General features: G+C 36.6%; 2 protein-coding genes across 3 annotated transcripts in view; one reads left to right on the forward strand and one right to left on the reverse strand.

Annotated features, from left to right (window-relative positions):
* Nucleotides 1-1,079: 1,079 nt before the first annotated feature.
* On the forward strand, nucleotides 1,080-7,130 carry LOC127517830 (L-rhamnose-binding lectin CSL2-like). 2 transcript variants are annotated; one of them, XM_051903966.1, is made up of 12 exons: nucleotides 1,080-1,146; nucleotides 3,694-3,726; nucleotides 4,820-4,864; nucleotides 4,960-5,089; nucleotides 5,605-5,714; nucleotides 5,786-5,830; nucleotides 5,927-6,062; nucleotides 6,173-6,288; nucleotides 6,388-6,432; nucleotides 6,521-6,659; nucleotides 6,787-6,890; nucleotides 7,049-7,130. In XM_051903966.1, coding segments are annotated over exons 1-12 (936 nt in total). In that variant the 5' UTR covers nucleotides 1,080-1,115; the 3' UTR covers nucleotides 7,051-7,130. The 2 variants fall into 2 exon arrangements, with proteins under 2 accessions (XP_051759926.1, XP_051759927.1); XM_051903967.1 differs by lacking the exon at nucleotides 1,080-1,146 and adding an exon at nucleotides 2,115-2,240.
* Nucleotides 7,131-8,025: 895 nt separating this feature from the next.
* Nucleotides 8,026-23,698, reverse strand: part of cacna1fa (calcium channel, voltage-dependent, L type, alpha 1F subunit a) — a 38,467-nt gene continuing 22,794 nt past the window's right edge. The window contains 12 exon segments of the mRNA XM_051903965.1: nucleotides 8,026-8,824; nucleotides 9,995-10,312; nucleotides 14,540-14,652; nucleotides 14,749-15,098; nucleotides 15,437-15,721; nucleotides 17,930-18,219; nucleotides 19,874-19,984; nucleotides 22,077-22,201; nucleotides 22,329-22,430; nucleotides 22,681-22,783; nucleotides 23,331-23,427; nucleotides 23,551-23,678. Coding sequence (XP_051759925.1) covers nucleotides 8,615-8,824; nucleotides 9,995-10,312; nucleotides 14,540-14,652; nucleotides 14,749-15,098; nucleotides 15,437-15,721; nucleotides 17,930-18,219; nucleotides 19,874-19,984; nucleotides 22,077-22,201; nucleotides 22,329-22,430; nucleotides 22,681-22,783; nucleotides 23,331-23,427; nucleotides 23,551-23,678 — 2,232 coding nt within the window. The 3' untranslated portion in view covers nucleotides 8,026-8,614.

The raw sequence follows: 23,698 nt of genomic DNA on the forward strand, positions 1-23,698 counted from the left end.
AAAATGTTTTGTGAACTTTATTTTATATAGAATATATTCTATAAAACACGGTGAACTCAAAAACTGCCAGAGAATCAAAGCCATAAATCTAAATAAGTTGTGTTCCAAATTCTTGTATTTTAATTTGTTGTGGTTGATCAAAATCTCAAAAAATGAGCTTTCAGTAAGATTTTGTTTTGGCACAGTACCACAATTTTCCCATTAGATGCCAGCAAAACTCCAGTGGTATAGACAGCAGTGGGATTTGTGATTTGCAGGACAGTAGTATTTTTCTCTCTCAAATATTACACACACACAATTTTTTAGTACATGCATACAAACCACACTCTGAGATCCACAGCAACATACCCACACAATTATTGCATCTGCATAATTTATCCAGTTGGCTCTATAATACACAGAAGCATGAAAAAAAAACATGAAAAAAAGTGATTATTTGTTTTATAGGCCAAGCCTGAAAAATGGTGCAATCTGGTAAAAAAAAAAAAAAAAAAAAAAAAAGTCAAAATTTTAATTTTGAAGCCTTGCCAACAGAATGAAAGCCTATTAACAAAGGCTGCATCATTTTGTAGTTAAATGGCCCTGGGATTAAAAATGGCAGTTTTAATGGGTTTTCAATAGGGACATTTTTGTCCTCGACGTCCTGAGTGTAACTATTTTGTGTTACTGGTGTAAAATAACTTTATTAAAAGGAAATGAGGGTGAAAAAGTATAATTCTATTAAAAATACACACCAAAGACAAAAATATCCTTAAGGACACACAAGAGTTAAGTCTTGTGTGTAATGGCCATAGCTCAGAGATGTTTATTCTTCTTCATGTGGAGTTTAGCTCCAACACACCTGCCTGGAAGTTTTCAGTGATCACCTTAATTAGCTCATTCAGGTGTTTGATTAGGGCTGGAGATATACTCCCCTCGGAGGAATCGCCTCTGCAATTTTGAAGGGGCATTCGGATGAATTCGCCCTACGTAGTTCTTGAGCTAATTAAATGACAAAAAGCATCACCTGAGAACGGACAAAACTGGTCGTGACGTCGGACCGAACTTGTTACAAATAGATCCACTCAACTGATACCAACTTGAGTAGAGGTAAAATTTCTCTCTTTATCATCAACATGGTTTCTTTGAGTACCATCATATTTACCTGTAAGTTTTTTTTTTTATTATTATTTAATTAAATTCCTTTGTTTTAAATATGCAAGTGTTCGGATAGTTTACAGGTAGTAGGTCGTAAGCTTTCTTTGAAGTTTGTCGCATAATATTTTCTTTCTGTTCTCCAATAACGGCCTTAATCCGTGCGCAGTGGCGCCGTGAGTTTAAGTTGATCTAACTTGTACTTCACTAATAGTAAATGAGCAATAATTGTTAGTAGGCTACTATTGCAGGCTAACAAATTCTTATACAAACGAATACGAATGATTTACAACCGCGAGCGAAGCACACAGTGTGCGTTAGATGAAGTTAGTGTTGAAGAGCCGTTTATGCACGATTTTCACAATGTTCTCTTGTAAACGAGTGTAAATGTTCATGATAAGCGGCGGTTCTCAATCCTGCTCCCGATGCCCTACAGTTTGCACGTCTCCCTTTAAAAAACACACCTAATTCAGCTCATTAGTAGTACCTGGTATCTCTGGTGGAGTTCGTCAAAAATTAAAGGATTAGGCACCCAAAAATAAATTCTGTGATTTAATTACTCACTATGGTGTTGTTCCACATCAGTAAGAGCTTCGTTCATCTTCGGAACACAAATGAAGATATTTTTAACGAAATCCGGCCACTTTCTGTCCCTCCATATAGATCCAACACAACTACCACTTTCACGGTCCAAGGTAGGAAAGACATAGTTAAAGTACTCTATGTGAGTCCAGTGGTTTAACCTCAATTTTATGAAGTCTTTTTGCACAAAAAAAAAAAAATTAATTTACCACTTCATTTACAAAATATTATCCAAAGCGTGTTCACGCAACAATGTCAGCTCTTGCGTGAACACAACATGTGTGTCATGATGCTCTCGTGAAAGTGTTGCAGATCAATATTTTTGTAAATAAAGTGGTTTTAGTGTCGCTTCATAAAATTGGTTAAAGTACTGGGGTCACATGGGGAACTTTATTGATGTCTTTCGTCCCTTTCAAGATGTTTAAAGTAGTTGCATTGGATCTCTATGGAGGGACTGAAAGTGCTTTTCTTAATTTGTGTTCCAAAGACGAACTAAGGTTTTATGGATGTGGAACAACACATGGGTGAGTAATTACAGAATTTCCATTTTTGGCTAAAAGAACAATTTAACGCTGCTATTTTATTGTTACTCCTTGCTAGTGAGACATCAGCTAATTGGAGCAACGCTCGAAATACTGCGGATTAATATGTAGGGGAGACCAGGGACAGTTGTAACACTTTTTGCAATTTTTAGCAATACATCAAAAACCATTTTTACTGGAATAACCAATTTGTTATATTATAAACTTCAATCTGTCAACTGCTGAAACAATGTATTTAAATGGTTTTATGAAATATGTACAGGTTGCAAAATTGATTTTAATACAGTCTCTCCACTGTTACAACCGTCCCAGTGTACAGGGACGGTTGTAACGCATGACAGGGACGGTTGTAACATGTCTAAAATATACATAATGAATCAATCATATACTCAAAATAGAAAATATTATTTATCAGTCATGTTATTGTGACTATTCATTTCATGTTTTTAAGTAATGATTACCTTTTTTCACACGAATGACAAAAAAGAGGATGACTCGGTGCAGAGTCACATGGCAAATGCCATATGATTTGGCCACTCCCCTGACTGACTTTCCCTGTCTGATTTCATCTGAAGCCCTTTCCAGCACAGAAAATGGGACGCCCCTGTCTGTCTTCCTCTTTCTGATATTTGGCATGCTGTCTATCACACTGACTATCTTTACATAAAAAAAGATAAATACCTTAAAATGTGATTTGATGACATTTTACATTTAATTTGCAATGCACATTGCACATTTTACTTTTAATTTGCACATTAAAGAGAAACTATGCAGTTTTTTTTTTTAGCTTGATTAGTTTTTAAAATATAAATGAAACTTGGTTGGTGATACTGGGACAGTTGTAACGGGGCGTTACAACTGTCCCAGTATCACCAACCATGTTTTCATCTCATGTGAGCTAGCTTGACTGCTAGTTTGACACTTGTTAGCCATTTCTATTTTTAGCTTACAAAACAGGGATTCTAATAATACATGTTTGAATTCATAGACATTTGATCCTATAACAGCATCCAAAAAAGTACATCAGAAAGAAAAGTAATTTTTTTACCTCAAAAACAATCTTTTGTAGATTACTCCGTCAGGAAGATTCAAATGTGGCTCCCTTTATGGCAAAAATGGAGGGAAACTAACTGAGCATGTGCACAGTGAGTGTCATCACTCTAGGTTGTTTCTGATTGGAGGAATTCAAGGTGTTACAACCGTCCCCTGTTACAACTGTCCCTGGTCTCCCCTAGGTACTAACTTTGTTTCCCACAAACACCATCAGGATGACTCGGATGACATTAAAATATGTAAAAAAACATATTACAGGAATTTGAAGAAAAACAACCTTAATTTGCATCTATTCTGGAAGTTTCTTGTAACTTGTACATTTATGGGTAATGAAATCTAACATTTGTTAATTTAGTAACTTGTCTTTGTTTTTCTTTTACAGTGCTTCTAAACTCCAGGTTGCTGATATCTGCCGGTACTTAAGTCCATTAATCAGTCAGTGTCACAACCATTACTAATGCTGTGTTCACTGATGTTGTAACTGTTAATGGGCCTTAGTCAGGGTAGACGCCATATTGATTGTAACACTGACACTACTTTCCAAACCATTTTGTGGCGTTGTCTGTCTATAGAATTTTTTTTTTTTTTTTTTTTTTTTTTTTTTCCTGGAGAGACATTGGCTGGACAATCAGTATGTTAAATAATCGTACAATCTATTGAACAACCTTGCTTCCATCCCTCACAGCCTAGTTTTCATTCCTGTCAAAAAAATATTGTGGTACCTTGACTAAGGTCTATTACAAGATGACAATGTGACTTTCTACTTCGAGCTGTTCACGTTCTCCTACTTGGTATTATGTGTTTCTATGGCAACAATGATATCAACACCTAAATTAATCTACAGTGGTCAGGCGGTACAGCGGTCATGTGGTTTGAGTTTGAACTCAGGAAGTTATAATTGCGAGTTCTACAAGGACATGAACACTTTACAAGACTGAATCTCAAAATTACATACGTGGCATGAATACACCTTTTTAATATTTAACCCTAATGTTATATTAATATTAAACCAATATTAAACCTTTGTGGTACGATCACACAGGCTGTGACTAGAACATTCAGTGCTGGTTGACTGCTATATTCATACTGGCTTTTGCATGTACAAACCATATATGGTTGGAGTTCCACATCTTTAAGATCCTCACACAATAGTGCTCTGCTGTAATGGTATGTGAAGTCATGAAGCTTAAATCACTGTCAATACATATTGTGCCGAAGGCATAAACACGGCCTCAGTTCTGAAGACCTTTTGCTCGCACTTAACCGCAAAATTAAATGTGACTTTCCCGAACCAGAGATAAATGTTGTATTGTGGTAATCAATAACACTCCTTGTTACATGTATCATTCACTCTAAAACCAACATTACTGTATGGGGTTTTCTGTCTCACAGTATTTAGTATTTTGCTGATGTAGGATCTGGAGTTTCTTTTCCCTCATAGTTTGTCAGTCTCACCTTGCTAGTAATGACAAATTAAACCTTGAAGGTGGAATCTTATCTCTTCTCAGAGACTGTTGTTACATGTGAAGGGTTTGTCCAGCGTCTCAGTTGTGGTAAGATGTTGTAGTGTCACATTCAACTAAAGTTATCTTATTACTATTATCTTCAGAGTATTCCCTGATGAACTTTTTTCCTTTTTCCTATTCAGACTCTGGTGTGATCCGTGTGCAGTCCGCAACCTTTGGTCGCACAAACAGCAACATTTGCAGCGTTGGACGACCACAAGGACAGACCTCTAATACTCGGTGTTCAATGGGTGTTCCTGAAGTCTCTAAACGGTAAAGATCTTTTTCTTCGTGACTTCAGACAAGAATTATGTGTAGAATTGAGACTTGATTGCTCTGTTTCAACTCGTTCTCACGAGTGCATTTACACAGATGAGCAGATGTTTAATTCAATCCTACAAAAGCCAGAAAGAGAGGCAAGGTGGCAGCTAATCACTGCAAGTAGAGATGTTTGTCATGAGCAGTTGAAAATATGCTGATTGTGCATGAGTTTCTGCAGCATTTAATGGAATGTTGTTTACATGTGTAATGACTACAAAGCATCCAGTATGTTAAATATTGCCATTTGGGTGCTTTAATTTAGATTTGACTCTGGGTTTATAAACGTTTAAATTGATACGCAACTTTGTTTTGTATTGAACAACAGTGGTGTACCTACAGGTGCCTTTAGCATCTTAATAGTGATGCAAGGCACTTGACCATACTTCGGTTTTTGAAAGTGTTAGTTATATGGACTGTTTTTTTTTTCCAAGAGTCCAGTCAGGCCTGCATCTTTGTCCTTTAAACAGGTGTGATGGACTGAGCGAGTGCGAGTTAAACACTCAAGGACTTGCAGCACAAGATCCATGTGATGGCACCTACAAGTACTACACTACCAACTACATTTGCATCCAAGCAGGTTTGGAATTTTGTTCCTCCATTTCCTCCATTAACTTTCTGTGCAAGTCTGTAATGGTTTTCCTCTTCCAGAAACAAGTGTGACTTGTCATGGTGGATATGCTTACTTGAGTTGTGGTGAGCTATTTTTCCACATTTAATTTGGAAAATTTGCATTATCTTGACCTTTTCCCCTTGTTCATGTAAGAATTTCTTTGTTAAATCTCCCTGTAGAGAATGGTAAGATTCAGATAAATACTGCAAACTATGGACGTACAGATAAAGTCACCTGCTCTGAAGGACGCCCATCCAATGAGCTCCAAAACTCTAACTGCTATTCTCCCAATGCACTGGCTCCTGTGTCAAAAAGGTAGCTGGACACTGTATGCAACTTCTGCTGTACCTCATTGTGTTTACTAATAACTAATGTAAGTTGTTTTTTTTTTTTGTTTGTTTTTTTTTGTTTGTTTTTTATAAAAGCTGCAATGGCTTGGAAAGTTGTGAGTTATTTGCGACACACACAGTCTTTACTGATCCTTGCATTGGCACGTACAAGTACCTTGCAGTCTCCTATTTTTGCCTCCCGTCTGTGCTCCGTGAGTATTGCGCTTGATCACTTTACACTAGCTCAAGCCTCTTATTGAAATGACTAATATTCACTTTGCTAAAATGAACTAACAACATCTTTTCTGTAGGTTCAAGTGTGATCTGTGAACAAGCAAATAATACTCTGATATGTGGTGTGTATCATGTATGCTACATGAGCATTGCTTGAAGCTGAGTAGTTGTTTTTAGAGCAAGTTGATTGAAGTTGAATTGTGTTTTTAGAGCAAGGGACTGTCATTCACATTCACACTGCTAACTATGGCCGAACTGATCGCAGCACGTGTTCTGTCAGACGACCTGCTTCTCAGACTGCCAAAACTGACTGCTACTCCTCAAACTCCCTGGCAATAGTTACTAATGGGTGAGGTTTATTTTTTTTAAAATTTAGTTTAAATGCAGTTTTTGACATTTTATCATAGAAATAAGTCAGTCAAGGCTTTCTTTCTCAATTAATTTTTTTTTTTTTTTTTTTCTTCCCTCTTAAATAGGTGTGAAGGAACCAATAGCTGTGTCCTAGTAGCCTCCAATGGCGTCTTCTCAGATCCATGTGCTGGCACATTCAAGTATCTGTATGTCTCTTACAGCTGTAACTGTAAGTGTTACTGTGTAGTCCCTTTTTTTTTTTTTTTTTTTTTTTTTTTTTTTTTTTTTCCCATAAATATAACCTTGATCACAGGGTTATTCAAGACATTCCTGCATCAGGCTAGATTGATAGCTCTGTTCATGGTGGCTTTCTTTGCTTCCTTGCAGAATACAGCATCTGAACTTGTGGATTTTTGGCTTCAAATCAGATTATAAAGATTCGTCCTTGCAATAAATGCCTTTGAAGACATTTTGTTCTTGTAGTGCTTTCTAGTAATTTGCATTTTCTTTACGAGTGAACGCAAAGTTTCTCGGGGGAATGGAAAAACATTGCCAAATTTTTCCTCCCATCTCATAAATGGGAACCAACTCGGAACTGCTCCATTTTTAACATACACAGCTGTCTGAACCACTGCGAGTGGGGAAATTAAACCGGAAGTTTGTCTAAACTCACAACAGGTTTTGTGAGCGCACACAAATATCTTTGTGTTTGCTCACAAAGATATTTGCATTCTCTCGCAAAGTTTCTCAGGGGAACGCAAAAGCTTTGAGAATTTTTTTTTTTTTTTTTTTTTTTTCCACCACATCCCTTTAGGGGATCTGTATGAAACGGACATTCTTTTCTTCCCTATTGTGACATCCAAATGAAATGGCTTTTCGAACACGGATAAAATTTTGGTCAGGACTTGTCCATCAGAAATTGATTTGAATCATTGTCGTTTGCTAATTGTTTTGATTGTTGTGAGTGACCAGTTGTGAGCTGGTGGTGTTAATCAGTTGTATATTCTTTTGTTGAAGCCAACTTTTTGGATTATGTAACTTTTTAAAAATATTTCAGAATTTGTGGTGGAAAACTACATTACCAATGCTGCTCTAGAAAATGTTCTATTAATCAGAGTTGCACGAGCATATTGTGGCAAAAGAGCTCTAGGGAACACCCACTACCATAAAGCACTGCAAATGGTGTAATCAAGTCGGTCTCTCTGTTCTCAAAATACTTAAATATTATGCATACTTTGCAATAAACTTAAATTAGGGCTGTGCCAGTCAACATGACCACTGCGGTGGCACAGTACAACTGGTGGTGGTACGCCAAAACATCTCTTTGTATGTGAATGCTGTTTAAGTGAACACAACCACACAAATGAAGCACAAAGCTTTGTTTACAAAATAAATAGGTTTGCAATTAAATGTTACATCACAACCATGAAAACATTTGGATTTGTGCTGAGAAGTACATGAGCCCATAAATTTATAATTGTAACCGTTATTAACATTTAAAAATAGTAACTTTCCCTGTAGGTTTGTGCGATCCAGTCATATGAAAAGATATTGGTTCTTTTTTTATTAGGCTAATTAATCTTATGAAAAATGAAGACTTCCACAAGCACAAATACTTTCATTATAAATGGGCAAGTTTTACCAAACCTTTTACCAAATTTAGATGTTGACTTTGATCTTACAAAGTCGGTCTCTTCTGAAATTGCTTCAGGACTTGTAATCATAGACTACTATAGCTCATCTTGTGGTCTGGTTAGGCTCTTACTAAATTTATGTGCAAAGCAATTGGGATATACAGGTCATTGTGGTCACCACAAGTTCCTTATCTACTGAAGGAATTGAATATAATTAACTGAGTTATGAAGAGGTGAATGTATTTGCATTTGTGAGCAGAGAACATCACAATCACACTCACAATTTATGTTCAGCTTTCCCCAACAAACTGAAACCCATTTAGTATGATATAACACAGTTCATCTCATCAGACAGATCCTCCTCGAAGCGCCCAATTGGTTGCCCTGCTCTTCCTTGACTTAGAAGGTCAGTTGCAGCGCTCTCCATTTCGTCAATAGTCATGTGACAGGCATCTGCAATTTCGCGTTTTGCAAAGTCAACAAATTTGGGGTCTTTTGCATATAGACCCAAGCCTTCAGAGATCAGGATCTAAAAGATACAAAAAAAAAAAATAACAGAAGTTGGATCATATTTATTTACACTACAACCAGCTGAAATCCACTTACTGTACACAAGTGGATCTCCATTTAACTATTGACGTGTCTGCTAAAAGCAGTTGGTAATGGTAATTTAGGTGTCATTAAATGGGGTTTAAAGTTTATATTCAGAATTATTGAAGAGAATTTTTCTTCACTTTAAAAGGGTCGTGAATTTTTTTTTTTTTTTTTTTTTTTTATAGCTTATGCACTTGCTTTGCATTAAAATGTTCAATTGTTTGTAATATGATATGGTATATGAACATTTTCCATCATCAGTTTCACTCTCTGTCACAAATGCTTCATTTCAGGGGCATTAACTCTTTCAGAAACCGCCCACTGCTCTGATTGGCGAACTTCATCGAGATGCTCAAGATTGCCAGCTCTTTAATAGAGCTGTATATGTTTGAGCCCGGGTCAGATTAAAATGAACCAATGCAACCACAGCCATTTCCTCTGAGGACAAAATACTTGGTACTGTTGTAACTTTCAATCAAAGATACTGAGGAAAAACCGTCAGCATGTTGAAAATAATTTAAAAAAATTGTCCATTGTGAAATGATACGAATAATAAAAACATTCTTGTTCAATTGCTCAGACACATTGTTAAAAATAAACTATATTATAAATAAACCATCCATGTATTTCTAATAGTTTGATATTTTGGAAGGGAGGTGAGGTTTGTCAACATCCAGGGACAGAACAATGTCTGACGGTCTTTCTTGACAGCACTACCACTTCTTGATTTACAAATGCATGTAAAGGGGCGTAGCACGACTTCAATTGTGAATTTCAAAGCCTATCATTTCAGAAGGATGGAAAACTCGTGTGAAACTGGGGACTGGGGAGTTGGCTTTGAGATGAAATGTCAGATGATAGTATGTTTTTATTTTAGAGCAACCTCTTATATGTGTAAATATCAAGAACATTTTGATTTTCTATTTCATGACCCCTCTAAAGTTTCTTCTTCTGTTGATCACAGCCAAAAAATAAAGTCTATGATTCACTGCTATAAAACAAACCGCTTGAATAGTTTTTATAGCCACTGGACCTTTATAAATAACAACTATCCTATCCTTATTACTTAGGGTTATTTGATACACCATACAGGAAGCTTATTTACCGACTCCACGAGGCTGTCAGCGCTTCCCTTCTCTATGTATCCGGGGCTGTGTTGGGAGGGTACTCTGAGAGTCGTGTACGCCCGAGGCTGCTGGGCTACACCTGCCATTCCACTGCCAATCCACCCGGGACGGGCCGACGCTGGCAGGCTGGAGCTGCCATTGGTGTCACCCCACATTGCCTGAGTGCCCCCCACCTCGTTCACTAGAATGAGGGGGGCGTAGAGGAGACGACCCCGTCTGGCCTGGTTGTTAACCCAGGAGGCAGAAGAAACCCCAGATGAAATGCTGCTCCGCCGTGAGTCGTAGCTGTTGTGTGTCTGTGGAAGCAGGTGAGAAAATCATTTTATTCTGGGTGTGAAAACAATGAAACTGAAATTTGTCATTAGCAGAATTTAATGATTCATTTTATTTTTGTTGTTCAATGTTGATTTTGTGTTATTGGTAAATTGCTGGCGTATTCTCAAAATTATGATACTAATTATGATATATCTTGTGATATCTTTTATTCTATATATCCATTAAGGTATATCTAAATTATGTTATAACTTTTCAACTCTGTAAAGCTTGAGATACAGTTGCAAGAAAAAGTATGTGAACCACTTGCAGAATCTGTGAAAATGTGAATAATTTTAACAAAATAAGAGAGATCATACAAAAAGCATGTTAATTTTTTGTTTAGTACTGTCCTGGGTAAGATATTTTACATAAAAGATGTTTACATATAGTCCACAAGAAAAATAAAATGTCTGAATTAACTAAAATGACCCCGTTCAAAAGTTTGTGAACCATTGATTCTTAATACTGTGTGTGGTTACCTGGATCTACGACTGTTTTTTTTTTTTTTGTGATGGTTGTTGATAGAGTCCCTTGTTTGTTCTGAGCAGTTAAACTGCCCAATATTCTTCAGAAAAAAATTCCAGGTCCTGCGGATTCTTCAGTTTTCAAGCATTTTTTTTGCTTATTTGAACCATTTCCAGCAGTGACTGTATGATTTTGAGATCCATTTTTATCACACAAACTACAGCTGGTCCAAAACGCAGCAGCTAGAGTTCTTACTAGAACCAGGAAGTATGACCATATTAGCCCGGTTCTGTCAACACTGCATTGGCTCCCTATCAAACATTGTATAGATTTTAAAATCTTGCTAATCACTTACAAAGCACTAAATGGTTTAGCTCCCCAGTACCTGAGTGAGCTCTTAACGCATTATAGTCCTTCACATCTATTGTGATCTCAGAATTCAGGCCAGTTGATAATACGTAGAATATCAAAATCAACTGCAGGCGGTAGATCCTTCTCCTATTTGGCACCTAAACTCTGGCACCTAAACTCTGGAACAATCTTCCTAGCATTGTTCGGGAAGCAGTTAAAATCTTGTTCTGTCAGTTTAAATCTAGACTTAAAATGCATCTCTTTAGCCTAGCATACACATAACACATTATTAATTTATGTTTTCAAATCCGTTAAAGGATTCTTAGGCTGCATAGATTAGGTCAGCCGGAACCGGGAACACTTTCTATAACACCTGATGTACTCGTTACATCAGAAGAAGAATGGCATCTACGCTAATATTAGTCTCTCTGTTTATCCCGAGGTTTACTGTAGTCAGCCGGATCCGGGTCGTATCCAGGTGAGATCGAGGACCTGCACCTAGACACGACAACAACGCAGCCCTGAAGTATCAGCAGAGATTGTGTCAAGTAGATCATCACCTGTGAAGGCCCCACCGACTCGACAGCCAGTGGCACAGATCCTCAACAAACCGTCCCATACCGGCGTGATGAATACGATCCTCAACTAGATGGAACTGGAATAAATACTTTGACTGTTGCGATCCCAAATCGGACTTATGAATGCTGTCTGAATCATAATCACGCACTGTTCGCTGTTGGACAGAGGAGAACTGCCCCCCCGACTGAGCCTGGTTTCTCCCAAGGTTTTTTCCTCCATTTTTAACACCTGTTTGTCACCTGAAGTCATGTGTTGGAGTTTGGGTTCCTTGCCGCCTTCACCTTTGACTTGCTTAGTTGGGGACACTTGACATTTGATATCCAACAATGTTTTGATCTGCCTGCATCGACACCATTGTATGCGAACTGAACTGAACTGGACGATGACATCACTGTTTACTCCAGTGCTGATATAGATGAATTGACTAAATTAATAACTATTGATTCTTACAACGGAATGAATCAATACTGAATTTACTTAAGTTGGACAATGACACCATTTTCTTTAAGAGCTGCGGTGCAGCCAAAATTAATTGCCAGTTATCACTGTAAAGCTGCTTTGACACAATCTGCATTGTAAAAAGCGCTATATAAATAAAGGTGACTTGACTTGACTTGACACTGAGGACAATAGAGGGACTCAAACGCAACTATTAAAAAAGCTGCAAACATTCACTGATGCTCCAGAAGGAAACACAATGCATTAAGAACTGGGGGGTGAAAACTTTTGAATTTGAATATCAAGGTAAACTGTTCTTAATTTTTCTTCTGGGAAACATGCAAGTCTTCTGTTGCTTGCGAAGGGCAATACTAAATGGAAAAACAATGATATTTAAACAAAATAAGGAAAATTGGGGCATCATCCTGTTCAAAAGTTTTCAGTAACATTGCTGGCAATGGAGGCCTCACTGAGCCATCGGATGTTATCAACAATATCTTAATTTGTGTTCCAAAGATGAACGAAGGTCTTAAGGGTGTAGAACGACATGAGGGTGAGTAATAAGTGACTTTTTTTTTTTCATTTTTGGGTGAACTAACCCTTTAATGCATCGTGTTTCCTTCTGGAGCATCAGTGAATGTTTGAACCTTTTTCAATAGCTGTGTTTGAGTCCCTCAGTTGTCCTCAGTGTGAAAAGATGGATCTCAAAATCATACAATCACTGCTGGAAAGGGTTCAAATATGCAAAACATCCTTGAAAACTGAAGAATCTGCAGGACCCGCAGGATTTTTCTGAAGAACAGAGCTCAGTTTAACTGCTCAGAACAAACAAGGGACTCATGAACAACCATCACACAACAAAAAAACAGTCGTAGATCATCCAGGTAATGACACACAGTATTAAGAATCAATGGTTCACATACTTTTGAATGAGGTCATTTTAATAAATTCACCTATTTCTTGTGGACTATATATAAACATCTTTTATGTAAAATATCTTACTGAGGACAGTACTAAATAAAAAATAACATGCATTTTGTATGATCTCTCTTATTTTTGATAAACTTATTCAAATTTCACAGATTCTGCAAGTGGTTCACATACTTTTTCTTGCAACTGTATGAAGAAATATGTCAGAACATTTATCTAATTTATACCATTTTAAAATGAAATGCATTTTTAAATGTTTTTTTTTTTTTAAATTAAAATATAATTTAATTAAATAATTATATTAATTAAAATATTTTTGCGTACTTGTTTTGTATCATATTTCATACATTATTTACTTTTATTATAATTTATTGATGGAAATGTATTTGCTTTTATAATCATAAAGAAATCTATTTTGCTATTTGGTAGTCAAAAAATATTTTTAGCAGTGACAAGATAAATATATTTTAAATATATATGTAAAAATGTATATTAAATGTAATATTTATATATAGATTATTTATATAAATATGATTAATAATTATAATAATAAATATAGATTAAAACATTTGTAGCAAGAATATTGTTATAGTGAAAATCAACTAGGTAGAGCAAGTTGCATTTATTAAAAAGAATAGATATAACTATTAGCTCTCACTCTAATATTGGTCAAGATGCAGCAAAATACTTTGACAGTAAATGTTACAATGTGCTGCCTGAAAGCATATTCACAGAGTGTGAATTTTCACCACATATTTTGATATGAAAAAGACTACTGAGCCATGTGTCCAGTACTGGATATATTCAGAGCTGAGTCTCTAAGTCTGAGTTGAAGGAAACATTAAAAAGCCACAGCAGCAACAATTCATTTAAATGAATGATTAAATGATTTCTTTAACATTTTTATTATGGTAGAAATATCACGAAATGCATTACAATGATGACTGAAATAATTATATTTAAAATGTCTGCTGTATCATGTTTGATACAATTTCAACATTTTTTCAATAAATATTAGGTATCAGTTGCTTAAATGCACTAAATATTCATTTTGAAATATCAATAACAATAACAAAGTTCTTCTTCTTCTTGGATAATTCACCAGAAGACGTAGTAGATTGTTTACAAAAGGTTTTTCAGGAAAGTACTGATCATGTTGTCAAGGCTTATCATATGTGATACGACTTTATAAGGCCAATTCACACTGCACCGACAAACGGCAGCAGACACTTCATCTGGTTTTGTCAGATCAGTGGCTTATCCCTGTTGCCGTCTGTTTGTGTAGGCCAGCGCTTGTTTTTGCCAGTTGAACATCTTGAATCTGTGACTGTTGGGTCATGGAATGTCTGAGAAGTGACGTACTGTATTCTGGTAATTGTCAGTGTTGGTCAGTGTCTGTTGGTGCCGCCTATAGAGATACAATTCCAAATCTGGAGAAAAGTTACCTGCATTCTTGCCCTACAGGGTGGGGAATTTTGATGGTATGTGCCTGGAATCGGGAGATCCTCATTGCTGCCCTGCCTTCTCAAACACTGGATGTTAAAGTTTGGCTTTCGGCCTGACAGATACAGGAAAAAGTAAACAATGTTAGGTTCACTGAAAAGTTTACCACATTATTTCTTTTGCAGTGCAGAAAGATAACAGTTGGTTTTACCTAAGGGAGTTGGGGGAAGCATGCGTCGCCGTGCAGCGAAACCATTTGCACTGTATTCATTGCTGTTGTATCCATTACCATTGTATCCATTACTGTGATAACCATTACCAGTGTAGCCATTGCTGCTATAGCCATTGCTGGAGTAACGATTGCCTGGATAACCAGTCCCATTGGTACCATTCCCATTGTAGCCATTTCCAGGGTATCCATTGCCATTATAGCCACCAGCATCTTGGCTGTTGCCTTGGTAACTATTGCTGTTATTGTCAATGGGCTGAACTGGGGCCACACATTCACTGCTCCCAGTAGGTGCTGCAGTTTGTGCCGGAGGAACCTCAGGAAACCACTGTCTGTTCAAACATTATCACAAAAGCAGGCATGTATATTAATTTGTGAGACAGACTGTTCACAGACAGACTGTTGTTTGAGTCATGTAAAAGCCCCAATATAATCAAAGAAGTTTGAAAAACCTTTGCAGTGGTGTACTGTCAATGAACAACCCAATGCCACCCATGCAAACCTTACTGGAAACTCCCAAAACAAACTCCAAACAAACTTAGTTTTGGCCTGATTTTGTTTGAAATGATTAAATGAATGAACACCAGTTCGTTCTTTGATTTCGCTTGAAGTATATTGGGGCCTTGAATTATTTTGGTGCATTATGGGAAGTAAAACATTTCCTACTCACATATCATGTGAGACAGCATTCTGAGGGTCCTCCTTGCTGACAGCAGCTTGCTCTGCAGTGTATGCCATCTCTGTAACTCCTCCTCCTATGACTGCTCCTCCTGTGACTCCTACACCTCCTCCTGTGACTCCTTCACCTCCACCTGTGACTCCTTCCATGGCTCCTCCTGTGACTGGTCCTCCATCTCCTTGTGGAATGACGACCCCTTCTGTGACTCCTCCATTTTGCATTCCTCCATCCGGAGATGGGGAAGGAATATAGTCACAAACTCTAGTTGTATCATTCCTGAATATGAGAGTTTAATAAAAAATTATTAAAAAAAATCCTTGAAATTTTAAGTTCGTCCTGTTAACTCCGGAATTTCTTCAAATACCTTTTGAAAGTATGAAGAACATTCCTGTCACCTGCATTTCTTCATGCTAACTGCAATAAGCCAACGCTACAATGGCTGATAATGCTCCACAATGATGTTCTTTCAAGATGTTAGAGTGAAAAGTCAAAGTTTCCCTAAAGGCTGGAATACACTACACAACTCAATCTGAGACAAAATCTGAACATACTTCAAAACACTATACATCATATACTTGCAGACTAGGTAAATGGTCCCCCTGTGGTGAAAATCACATTTTTAATGTTGTTTAATATATGTCTATGTGGTGTTTTTAATATGCTTTAAGAAAACCATGTGTAAAATCATACGTCAACACCATTGCTGAGTAATTTCTGTTTAAAACTGCAGTGATCTAAAGACCATTTCAAAAACATGGTTTGAAATCTCTTGTGACATCACAAACTACCTTGTAACCATCACGTCAACGTGCCAGCGGGCTTATGCATATCATTAACCATGACCGCTCTGAAGAAGGAGAGTCTCAAGAGAAGCCAGGTTATCCCAGTATATTTTTCTGTTGATGTAAAAATATGGCGGGTGTATGATGTTCCTGAAGGCACACCAACACTACACATTTCCAGTAAACACATTTCACACTTTGACAGTAAATGTTACAATGTACTGCCTAAAAGCATATTAACACAGAGTGTGAATTTTCACCACATATTTTGATATGAAAAAGACTACTGGGCCATGTGTCCAGTACTGGCACTCTAGATATATTCAGAGCTAAGTCTTTAAGTCTGAGTTAAAGGAAACATTAAAAAGCCACAGCAGCAACAAGCAGCTAAACAAAGCAGTTAATGACAAACTGGGAATGTTTTATACTTACATTATGCCATCCCATGAGAATGACCACATGTCACTTTGCTCTTGGTGTGAATGTGTCTTAAAGTGATAGTTCACCCAAAAATGAAAATTCTGCCATCATTTACTCACCCTCCTGATGTTCCAAATCTGTATCACTAACACTACCGTTCATAGGTTTTGGGGCTGGTAAGATTTTTTGAATGTTTTTGATATAAGTCTATCATACTCACAATTTATTTGATAAACAATACAGAAAAAAAAAAAAAAAAACAGAAAAAAACTTTGAAACTACATGTCAACTAACTTTCATTAGAGTATTAGTAGACTGTTAGAAGACTGTTAGATTAGGGTTAAGGTGTTAGGTTTCAGGTAAGTAGAATAAATTGATGTAGTTGCAAAGTTACTCATAGTCAATAAGTAGAATGTCTGTTGGGGGAGCATTAAAATAAAGTGTTAGTAGACAGTCTACTAATACTGTAATGAGAGTTACTAGAAATGTAGTTGTAAAAGTTACTTATAGTTAGTTGAATGTCTAAAGTGGACCATCGAAATAATGTGTTACCATATCTTCTTTTGTGAAGACAGTTTTAATCAACATGAGGGTGAGTAAATTATGAGGGTGAGACAGAATTTTCATTTTTGTGTGAACTATCCCATTAAATTGTACCCTGTTACTTCATAGTGCCAGAGTTTTTCAACCAGGTGGGTCGTGATGTTTCAAACTATTTGTTAATTGTAATAACTAAAATGAAATGATAATAAGTATTATAAAATGTAGTAATTGTGGTTAAAGTTCTTGATGAAAGATACTGTAATTTGTTACGGAGAAAATTTTGACGGTTATACTGGAGATCCTGGGTTTGACTGAGAGGTCACTAGGTATGTAAAGGTTGAAAACCCCAGCCATACTCCAATTTTAGAATACACTAGAGAGCATGAGATCGGCAAACATCGCAACTCCCCAACATTCAGACTACTTAGTGTATTTTCAGTTTCCATCATGTTAAATTGCAAAGAAAATCATGTTTTTGCAGCATCTCAAAGCTGTAAAGCGATTTGTGAACTGACAGTTATCAAATTACAGGCCCTTTAACAACCAAAAAAAAAACCATTAATTTTTGTCTTGGACTAAAATCTGACCAAATACCCCATCCTTCAGTCAAAATCGCTCAAAAACAGCTTTCAGGTCCTGAGACTCCAATCAATTAGAGTTCTCTAAATTCAGTACAGTACCTTCTAATTATACAGGTATAATTCTATTCTTTTGTCTCTTATCTTAGTGTGCTGCTTGCCTTGGGTTGGTATTCAGCATCCACAGTGGGGTGAGTTTGCTGTGACTGGAGGCCCACCTGCTGGGCAGGGGAGACAACCTCTGAGGCTGATCAACTATCACTTCGTTTTCGGATAGGGCGGAGACCGGACGGGAGTCCACCAGGGCCTCCTCGAGCATTAAGCTCCCATTGCGTATTCTAGGAGGAAGCTCAATGCTCACTGTGGTCTCGTCCAGATGGGGGGGCATAGGGGTACTTCTGGGAGTGGACATAACCGATGTGGGAGGAGCATCACTGAAGACACTGTCACTCTGCAGATGTCAAGGGAAACAAAATTAACTGTAGTAGCAGTGAGACTTGTCTGTATATAGCTTTATAATGCATAAAGACACCTTAAAATTACAGGTGTAACTAATACAGTTGTAATACATTTTATTTTAAGTGTCCTTGTTACAGTATAATTATACAGTTAAGCAATAATAATTAACAAATTGTACTTACTATAGGGTTTAGATTAGCGTTTGGTTTAGGGTTAGTTACATGTAATTATGCATACTTTTCTGTTATTACTACAGTAAGTACCAGTTGCGAGCGGTGACTTTTTTAACCAGCTATGCTGGGTGGCGTGTTATGTCAATATAATGCAATGTGAGAGTCGCCTGCCGGCACAATTAAGAATTGAAAATAAGTATAATATAATAAATATTAGCAGCCTATTATAAATAGGCTAAAATCTAAGTAAACTTTAATTATAATGAATATAAGTATAACAAATAAAATCTTTATTATTTTTTAATCTTTAGTATTCTTTAAAAAATAAGTTGAAATAATGCAAATTGATAATATTAGCAAATAGACAATAGATTAACAACCTCAGATATTTACAGTAGGTCTACTTACGGTAGGTCTGTTTTTAACAGTTTATAAGTTTTCTTAAATTAATTTCCCTATGGAGAATTCGGGACCGTGATGGCGATACATAACAACAGAGCATAGGCGCCAAAGCTGCTGTGGATCCGCTTACCCCAAACCCAACTGGCAGATTTGAAGAAAATGACAATCATTTGGCAAATAAATAAATGACGGACATTTACATACGTAGGCCTATTACCAAAATTTTATCATGTAAGCTTTATGGCACACCTCAAAAAATGTATAGTGTTAATATTAACAAATATTTGTGAATCCATGAATGGCTTGGGTATGCAGAGCATTCACAGCTTATATGAACCCCTCCTGGTAAGTACATCTAATGTGTGACAAGGACACTGTAAAATAAAGTGTTACCCTTTTTTATTTTATATTTACAATTTAAAGTGCCCCTAAAATGCTTTTGGAACATTACCTTTCACATATTGTGTAATGTAGCTGTTTGTGAATGTAAAAGGTCTGCAAAGGTTCAAAGATCAAAATGGAGTTATTGTCCTTCAAAAGAAGGAACAGATTCTGAACTGCCTGAAGCGAGTCATCAGTAATTCCAGTCTTACTTCCTGCATGAACCTATGTAGGATTGTAACACATTTGCATAATGCTCTACATTGGCTACCCACGAAAAGCATCTACTTTGACCCGCCTTTAAACACTAGTTGTAGCTGAGGCCTGGAAGAATTTGGTTTGAGTTGTTGAAATGTCAGGAAGACGCTGTTTTCTGTGCTTCTCGAAAGCAAATCCACCTTGCATGCATTATCAAAATATGAGGGCTCAAATAGATGCAGTAAAAACCGACGCCATTGTTATTGCAATGTATATTATGAGAAAATATATGTGTTGTTTGAACTTGGATGCATGTAAACCAATTGTAGGAGACCTCCAAAACAAAATTAAGAACCTTTAAAATATCTTATCTGGGTCACTTTAGGTTAAGGTTTATTGACAGGTTTATTGATTTGGCATGCTGTCGGTTAGTTAACACTCAATTAACTATTCCCACTGGATTTTTTCATGCTGGATGCTGAGTGTTCTTACCCTGAAGAACTCGTCATCTTCTATCATGTCCCCCTCCAGACCTTCTTCATCCTCCATCGCCATAGCCAGACGCATCTCTGGGGCCAAATCCTGTAGTGTTCGTAACCCAGCCTGGACCACACGAGATTAGAGTCATTTCAAAGACAGGCTGTAATCCAGTGATGTTAAAAAAATACCTGCACTAGGGTTGCACAGAATAACAGTGCAAAAATTATGTAGTATGATGTAACCCCCTAGAGTTTTACGCAGTGTTATACAAGTTCAGTGCAGTACCGTAGTTTTCCTGTAGGGGCCACTGTATGATCTGGTTAATAGAGATGTAAAGATTAGGAGAAGGAGACTGATCGTAGCTGGTACGCACGAGGTGATTTAGCGCTGGATTTGAAATATTATAATTATAACTTCACAAAAGTACTTTCTGATGTTTAAATGTGTAAACTTTTCATATAAATTGCAGTATGTTCATGGGTTTCAAAAGGAAATCGAATTCACATTGATGTTGATTGAGAAGTTATTTCTGCGAACTCTGGTGAGTTTCTGCCTTAACAGAAATGTTAAGTTGATGTGTTTTAAACTGATTTAATGATCAGAAAAAAAAGACAGTTAAAAGATGTTTATTGAAAATGGTTTTGTATTTCAATACACTTTTTGCAAACGAAGATCAGGGAAACAGATAGATTTTATTACTGTTAAATGTATTTTATGATGTTCCCTGTGTATATGGAGGAAAAGATGATTTAGATGTGAAAAGTGAGTATTTTGAGATGCAGATGATCAACCTGTGTGTTAAACAGAGATGTATTCGTGCGTTTATTATGCTCACGTGTATTGATGTTAAATTGCTAAGCTAACAAGTGTGAGTGAAGCCTGTGAGTAATGCTTCTGACGATTTATTTACTCATATGGAGTTTGTGACAAGCTAATGTGAATCTTAAGAGATATTAACTCTGAATTGTGTTGTTTTGTGTAGACTGTTTTTTTTTTTTGTTGTTGTTGTTGCCTTGATTCCATCCTGTGACCTGATCAACTGTGAGCTTATGTGAGCTATGGCTATGCGAAGGAACCAGGAGGACTTTTGGACATTTTCTTTTCTTTCCTTTTTTATTTTCTTCTTCCTCTGACCTGTTATGCACAACCTGAACTAAATATCGAATTTTTCCCATTCCAGCAGTGTTGTGTTGGGACGATACAGCAAAGTATTAACTTGTTTCTTCTATTATTATTTTTTTTCTGTTTATATGTGCAATAAATGTGCTGGCTGTTAACTGCTTCATACCATTTGGCCCAAATTTAATTTTTATCCTCCCAAGAGTCAAACCTAGCCCTATACCTATTCAGAGTAATATAACATAGTGTTATACTGAAAGTTGTTGCCGTGTTACAATGAGAATATGGAGCTCATACTCAAGGAGGGAAAAAGGACCAAACTGAGCAAAAATATGCAATTTGGTGGAGTTGCATATATTTATATGGCAAAAAGTAAGATGAAATTCCATTAGATCCATTAGACATATGCATAGACATATTAGTTGTCACTCTATATCACCCATAATATGACTTAGTAAGATTGTTTAAATTCTTAGTTTTATGATCAAAGCTCTGTATTTCTAAATGATATTCAAGTAAACTTTCTCAATAGCCTGTTGTATTATATTTGATGCTTACATTTTAACATGATTTTTCTAAAAATTATGTATGGATAATCAAGTAAACCTAAGCTGCTTCAATCCAGTAAGTGTTCATTTTGAAATATTGCTAACAATATAAAAGATATTTTTAAGTTTACTTTATAAAATTCAGTAAAAAAATTTCAGAAAAAAAAAATTGACTGTTGTTAAAAATACTCAATGTATTACAGAGTTTGTATGAAATGACATGCACATCAGCATAACATGAGCATGAGTTACAGTGAAGAAAAAAGATTCACTTTAAATGAGAAATAAAAAGGGTCATGCTTCCCAATTCAGCTTTAATTTATTTGAACGTGTCCATTTGAGCAAATTAAGTTAATTGATATTTTCTTGGTCAAATATGTTATGTTTATGCTCGGAAATAGTTCCCTAATTCTATGACTCCCTATTTCCTGCACATAAACTGCCTTTTGTCCTGTGTGGGCTAGACATGATGTCTCTGAAAAATGAAAAGTCAAGAAAAGACCACACGCACAAGCACACATACTCAAACAACTGTCATAATTCATTACCTGGAGAGAGGCTGACTTGTCCTTGCCTTTCTTCTTCCTCTCTTTCTCCTTTCGCTTACGAAACTTTTTAAAATAGTCCTGAATCAGGAAGCTGGCATAGAACTTTCCTGCAGTCACCTCGTTCCCTGAAATGCAGAGAGATGGATGGAAAAAAAAAAAAGGGGGGGGGAAAGAAATGTTGTATATATGGTGTTGGTTGTCCACATTAAGCACGTAAAGCCTACAAGAAGATATTATTGTAACATACTATACCTGCAGGGGGAGGTATAACTTCATCCAGGAGTTTGGGTTTGGTGCGTTTCCAGATCTTTTTAATGATAGCTCTCAGCTCCTCGTTCTGCTGGTCAATGGGGCCTGTGTTGAATGGAAAGATACTGTATTACTGTATTTAGGATGGATAAAGGCTTCATTTTTGCTGTAGTTTTTGTCAAAAATCACACAATCACACAACAGTCTTTAAATCTACAAGTATCATACTTTTCCATGGAAAAGTTTAATTTATGGAAGCAATTACTAACATCCTCACTTGTACATGTCAGAATTGACAGAAGTAAGTGTATTATATTGTATGTTAGTGAGTTTATGTGTGTGTGCAGAAGTTCACCATCTGTTTTAATCTTGAGTGAAGTTCTGACGAGAGCAAACAGGGTGGCGTTAAAGGACACAGTGCCGTCAGGATGGAGAGGGACATTCATAGCAACTAGTCTCTGCCAAAGAGAAAGAGAGAGATGGGCAGAGAGAAACAGAAAAGTGTAGATATGAATGGTTGCCAGGACACTGCTAAGTGGAGCATGTTGAAATGGGGCTGTTCTGGGTGGTTGTTTACTGGGCCTCACAAGTCTCTATGATAATTTGGTCTCTGCATATACTACAGTTCAAATGTTTGGGGTTTTTAAATAAATTCATTGTTTTATTTATCAAGGATGCATTAAATTAATCAAAAGGGGTAGTACAGACTTTTATATTGTTACAAAAGATTTCTGTTTCAAATAAATGCTGATTTCTATTCATCAAAGAACCCGGAAAGCAAAATTTATCACGCTTTTCACAGAAATATTAAATAGCACAACTGTTTTCAACACTGATAATAATAAATGTTTCTTGAGCACCAAATCAGCATATTAGAATGATTTCTGAAGGATCATGTGACACTAAAGACAGGATGCTTGGGTCTCTGCTAAAATGTAAGTATACAGGACTTTTTTCACCCATTTCAATGTCCACCAGTTACTGTACAAATCCAAATGTCCTTACCCTACACGCTACTCGATGTGGACAGAGTTTTCCAAAGCCCAGCGGAGGCTGAATTCTGCGCAACATGGTGACTACATCTAGATGTTTAATCCTTCCCCTGATGCAAAGAGATGCAATAGTGTTTATAAATTGAATTTACATACTCAGTTAAGACTGTAGGATTTAGTTATGCTCTCATAAAAAACAGACACAAAGTTTGTGGATGTGTGAAATCACTTACGTGGCTTCTGGGTCATAATCTGACCAGACTCGTTTAAACTCATCGAGGTGATGAGTGCCTAGCACAGTCCAGTCTCTGGTCAGATACTCAAAGTTATCCATGATGACAGCGATGAACAAGTTAATGATCTGAGAAAATGCAGATTAAT

This window comes from Ctenopharyngodon idella, chromosome 8 (genome assembly GCF_019924925.1).
Source record: "Ctenopharyngodon idella isolate HZGC_01 chromosome 8, HZGC01, whole genome shotgun sequence".
NCBI lineage: Eukaryota > Metazoa > Chordata > Actinopteri > Cypriniformes > Xenocyprididae > Ctenopharyngodon > Ctenopharyngodon idella.